The 6,399-nt window shown below is 31.7% G+C and overlaps 1 protein-coding gene across 1 annotated transcript in view; it reads right to left on the reverse strand.

Annotated features, from left to right (window-relative positions):
- Positions 1 to 6,399, reverse strand: part of SGCZ (sarcoglycan zeta) — a 149,145-nt gene that overhangs the window by 67,886 nt on the left and 74,860 nt on the right. Inside the window, exon 3 of the mRNA XM_019650993.1 lies at positions 1,748 to 1,835. Within this exon, the coding sequence (XP_019506538.1) occupies positions 1,748 to 1,835 (88 nt within the window). The remainder of the gene's footprint in view (positions 1 to 1,747; positions 1,836 to 6,399) is intronic.

The raw sequence follows: 6,399 nt of genomic DNA on the forward strand, positions 1-6,399 counted from the left end.
TGAGCTGTTGTTCAGCATCTTAGCTGTAGAGGGCAGTGTCACTGGCCCTCATATGTGGGATCCGAACCGGGGCACTCTGGCGTCCCAAGCCAGCTCTTAACCAACGTGCCACTCAGCCGGCCCGAGGATCAGGATGTTTTTAGTTTTTAGTTTTAGCTACATTGGAATGAGTTTATTTTCATTCACAGAAATAAGCTGTTATATCATGAACTTATTGATTTGCTTCATGTAAAACTAAGCATAAACTTTGTCTCTCCACCCACACCCTTTTTCCCTTCTCCTTCATTATTTTCTTCCTCTTTTCCTCAATTGAAAATATCAATATTATATTAAAGTAAGTTTGGAACAAGAACAGAATTTAAAAGAATGTTTTATCTAAATAAAGTATTATCAATATTAAGAGAATATCATATGGAAAATCTGCCAGTTTAGGCCAACTCCTAGCATTCTGGCATTACAGTGAACTGGCATGGTCAATTCAACTGAGTGCCTCATGCTTGTCAATCAGTTCTGTTTTGTATCCATAGACATCTTTCTGTTATGTAATTTTCAATATATTTGTATTTCCTCCCATTTATAATTTCTATGTTATCACAAAATGCTATTAATTACTTATAGTAATTAATACATATCTATTGAACAATTCATATGCTTTAAATAATATGTAAAATACAATTTAGTTATTCTAAATAAAATGCATTGTTTTTTGGAAATACACATATGCTAAAATACAAGTTTCACTTTTGGCTTCATTAAAATGAATAGGATATCAAAAACTATTTCATATACCTACAAGAAAGTGGACAGAATCAAACTCATGTTTATAAATCTAACATTTTAAATGTCATATTTGTGTAACTTAATTAGAAAAATTGTATATATACATTAGCATTAAAATGATGAGTTTAACATTAAGATGAGGATAACTCATTCTTCAGAATTGTAATTTACCATTGATAATTTAGTTTCACACACACACACACACACACACACACATACAAAATCACTGTTAGGTAATTTTCCCACAGGAAAATAAAGTATTCCTAAAATACTTTAGCAGTTACACAGAAATCAAATTTTTGTATTATTTTACATAATTACAACTGACTTTGAATTTGTCTTTCTTATTACAAAAACTGAATCCAATAATAATGCCACGTAATATGAAAAACTACATTGAATTTTTTGACAATATGATAAAATTCATACTTTTTCAATAACATATTTATAATTTCTGAAGCCTATAAACTTTAAAGGATAGATAATTCAAAATCAAATTTATAAGTAATTCCTAAATGTTAACATTTACAACATGCAAATATTGTCATTTCTAATTTATGTAAGCAGATAATATTTATAAGTAAATTATTTGCTATAATAATTATTTGCTAAAATATATAGACTATGTAATGTTATATCTCACATTTTTGTTAAGGCTGTTCACTATAATTTAACATACGCTAGGATGATATATTTGTTGAGAAAATTGTATATTTTCTAATTCAAGTGGAATAACAGCCAAATATATATAATTCAGTGCCATAATGATGCATTTGACAAGAGTAATAACTGCCAAACAGAGGAAACCATAACTGACAAATCGAATCATGTGTAAGATAATTGAGCTGTATGTGATGTCTAGTTATATATTAGAGAAATAATATATTTTTGCTTTTCCCAGTTTAAACAAGCACAGAGTATTAAATGGAGTAAAATGGTACAAGTGAATTTACCCCAAAACACTCACCTACTGTCAGCTGTCCAGTTAACTGCCCCATGTGATTTCTTGCATTCACTGTTACATTCCTGTCAGACTGTAAGACCAGTGGACTATCCTGGGAAACATGTATAAAATAAAGAAATCAAATAAAAAATAGAAAAATAGTCAAAACTTAATATATAAAATTATACTGCATTTGTTTGGGCATTATCAAAATTCTATTGCTTTGTTTTATATTTGGAAGTTATTTTAACATTCCAAACATTGATTGAACAATATAAAAATAATATGGGTGCATCACAATAACTACGTTATAGAACAGGAATGTTCCCACTTTGGTAAATGGACATTATTGGATACAAACATTTCCAAGTCTACTGGTTGTTGTACATTACAGGTATTGTAAGCTCTCTCCTTCTGCCTTCCCAGTGGCATATATGTCTTTGGAGATATTTAGACCCTATCCACCTGAGAAACTTTTTTTAAGCTGAATTTATAATTTAAAGATCTCAGCTTAACTGTTATCTCCTCAAAATTGGTCCCCTGAGAACTATAACTACAGACTCATTCAATTCCCAAACTCCCATAGCCATGTATTTTGTTTAAAGCACTTATCATTAGACAAATTTATTTTGCTCACTTATGTGTTTGCTTTTTTTATTTGTTTCTGTCACAAAAGAAAACGTAGATGGGTCACAATTATATCCCCACTACTTAGCATCCTGCTGAAGGAAAAGATTTACTAAATGTTTATTGAATACATGAACACATCTACGTTATAAAATTTATAATGCCTTATCTACCTCATGTCAAATTTTTCATAAATCAGAAAATAATTTAAGTAAGGAGGTATACAGAATATAAGAATATGTTTGCCTGGAAATCCTCTTTTAGTGTATATGGCCTTGGTTGATGCTGACTTTTATCACATATTTAGCACTTAATAGTAAAATAACTTATTGAAGGACACTGTTACTTGTCTGAGCCAGATGGTGGCAAAAGACTAGTATGTCAATTCTAGTCAATTTTGCCACCATCTGCCTCAGACAAGTAACTTACAGCTGGCTACATTCTCATTTTTGTAATCTAAAACATAAGCGGAGTGATCATTTACAAATGTTTCCATCATTCATCCAACAAACATTTACTGAGTCTCACTACATATGGCATAGTATTCTAGAGGCTTGGGACATTTCAGTGATCAAGACGTAGAACGATACTTGCCCTTATGTAGCTTGTAATCTAGGTATTAAAATTCTATGAAAATCTCTCCATAACCATCCTCACCAGCTAGGTGGCATGTCACTTTCATTTCAATGTAAAGATACAAGCCTTCATATAAAAGCCTTACAAAAACTCATTCAAGGTTAGGATTTGCAATTTGTGATTTGGATAGACATAGAAAGCCTCTATAAGCTTTTTTTTCCTAAAGTTGTTTTTGCGCCCCTTCTGACTAGATAGGAGCACAGAAAGAACTAAGCAAACACACACACGCAAAGCACATACACACATTTTCTTTTAAAAGTGGGTTTTGCTAACATGTCTACACTAAGACTTGATTTAAAAAAAAATAATTTTCCACATTTTGAAGATTACATTTATCCTGTGAAGTGAGGCATAGTTGTACAAAAACTAATATAGTAAATTTCATTCCCTGTCTGTCTCTTATCACAACTCATTTCTTTTTGTGACACATCAATTGTTTTTTGTCGAGTTAAAAAAAAAAAACCCAAAAACAAGCCAATCCTTTTTCCATAGGTATTTTGATGCTGTGGATATTCATCTTTGAAAACATGTGAAGTATTTTAAATTGATTCAATCATTCATTTTGAGCCATATGTACAAATTCTGTTTACAATATAGATCAGGACTAAGGACTGTTTGCAAAGAATTATACCCTGTAAGGATACTCACAAAAAGGGTGGCTCAAAAAGGAAAAAAAATATTACATTTTATGGTGGCTAAATTAAATACACATTACCCATGTATTGAAAAAATGGAGCTTTGAATTAAATAACATTCATCTGGAGGTAAGAAGCGGCAGAAGCCTATAGAACACCTTGCCGTTCAAATCGCTGTAAAAATCTTTGGTGGAATTTTCATTCACACTCTTTCAATACTTTTATGATATAATATGTATGACTGTTGTTTACATTTTTAAACATCAATGACACTGTATGCTTTCATATGCATTACTCAACCTAAATTATATGAACTGCAGGTTATGTATTAAATGATACATAACCATTAGTATACATAATTTAAGTGCAAGTAAGTATAGTAAAATAATTACTGCTTTATTAAACATTTTAAGATGAAAGAAAAGTCAATTTAAAAAGATAATAAGAGGCCGGCTGAGTGGCTCAGTTGGTTAAGAGCTCACTCAAGAGTGCAAGCTCTGAGCAACAGCGGTTCTATTCCCGGCCCGAGCTGAGATGCCAACAGATGGCAGGATGGCTCAGCTAAAAAAAATAATAAAATAATAAAATAATAATAATAATAATAATAAGAAATTTCATCTGATTTAATAGAGGAATAGATGTGGGTTATAATTGAAGCTTAATAATTATATCTCTGTTTACACACGTCAAACCACTTTCTCTTACTCTAACCATAGAGATCCTGTTTTGTTTCTACTCCTGGCATTCTTCCCTTTTCTTCATGTGACTCCACTAAAATTCCCTGCAGAATTAAATGTTTAGATCTAGATTAAAATTTTATTGTGTTAAAAACAGCAATCTTTTTACTGACTAAGATATAAACATGGCTATCAGAAGTAATGAACACTTTTCTACACTTTATTCATGTAAACATCAATATAGTATTATGTTATACTGATTTGTTAAAATGTGATCAGGTGAATGGAATAAAAATCAAGTAACTATTTTTGGTAAACAAAATTTAATGCATGTAAGAGCATCATTTTAGTTGAGAAATCACACTATCAGTGTTGCATTATGTTTTAGCACAGTAACATTTTGGGGGTTAGAATCATGACTTATTTACCTTATGTCCAACACATGACCTTTTACAAAATATCCACTCAGTACTAATTAAAATGTACATATGTGATAAGAAATATATAAAAGTGATAGCAAGTTTTTCAATCATGTAAAGAGGATATGAATTCTAAACATTTACAAATTTGATACCAAAGACATTTTTAGGTGAAAATCAATACCAAGAAACTACTTCTTCCTCCCAAAAAAAAGATTGACATTTAAGGAGGTTTATATATATTTTCTCTTATGTTCATTTTTCCAAAGGTCTCCATATAAGAAAATAACTTTCTCTAATTAATCATTGCTTTCCACTCTCTTCTTCATATATTCCCTCTATGTTCCTTTCTATAATATTCCTCAGTTCCAAAATATTGAAAGTTAGGTTCTCATTTTGGATATTAAAATAGACATAACAGTACTCTCTTATAGCTTATTCTTGCTGAGAACATACAGGGAAAAAAATATTTGGTTTTCTTATCTTATGGAGTATGGATAAGATATATAAATTCTGTAAGTGTAAGTGAGAAGGTGGCGTGCTTTTTTGCACAATAAACTATTATAAATATAATCTCTCTTTGGAGGAGGCAAAACTTCATTTTTGGATTCAAATATCTTTCCTTCAAAACTGAGAAATCCTTCATAGGAGGCATTTCACAGTTTTCAGGAGCTGACCTCATCTGGGCTGTAACTCCAGGAGATATATTTATCTTCATATGCTACTTTTGAACAAGGCAGGTAGGAGATCTGGGAAGAATGGTAGCGGTACTGTTAAGTGGGCCTGGGAGACCCTGCTTCCATTTCTTTTATGCACACACTCTTTCTGCGGAGGGCCTGGCCATATGTAATTTGCTAATGGTTATAGAAAAATAATGCAAAATGTTCTTCTTTTTGCAATGCCTTTGTGATAGCCTGTGTAAGTGACTTGTGGGGGGAAGGGGGATGATACTTTTCTTTGTATTTCTATTGTGTTTACCTTTATCATAAATATTTACTGAGTACCTACAATGTGTCCAACTCTGTGCTGGTCACTGGGTGCAAAACAGAAACAGGGAGACACAGTTTCTTCTCTATGGAGTTTATATTCTAACAAGCCAAACAGACAATGAATCAGATAAATAAAAAATAAAACAAAACAAACGGAATGGTACAGTAATAAGCTGCTATGATAGAGACTTCTCTAACCAAGTATAGGTTATATATGTGCATATATGTACATAAGGTGCTGTATGTATATAAGGCACTTCAGCTTCAGATAGTCATTCTCTCTAGATTAACTATTAAATTGTAGTAGAAACAGTAGTAGCAGAAGCAACAGCTAGCACTTACTGGCAGTTAATCAGTGCTGGGCACTGTTCTAAATACTTTACATGTGTGAACTCATCTACCTATGATGCTTAAAATAAAATCACCCATGAAAGAATCAAGAAATAAACTGGTTGTAAGACAGACAGTGGACCCTGACTGATTTCAAATAATGAGTCTGCCAAACACAGGCTGCTTGACTGAGCAAGTCACTTAACATCTCTGTACCATGATTTTTTCATCTGTAAACAGGATAATAAAGCATACATTGTAGGTATTTTTATAAGGAATTGATGAGACAATATATACAAAATGCTTAGATCAGTGCCTGTTTTTTTTGTGTTTTTTTTTTAAGATTTTATTGGGGAATTGGGG

Source organism: Hipposideros armiger, unplaced genomic scaffold, assembly GCF_001890085.2.
Source record: "Hipposideros armiger isolate ML-2016 unplaced genomic scaffold, ASM189008v1 scaffold_151, whole genome shotgun sequence".
NCBI lineage: Eukaryota > Metazoa > Chordata > Mammalia > Chiroptera > Hipposideridae > Hipposideros > Hipposideros armiger.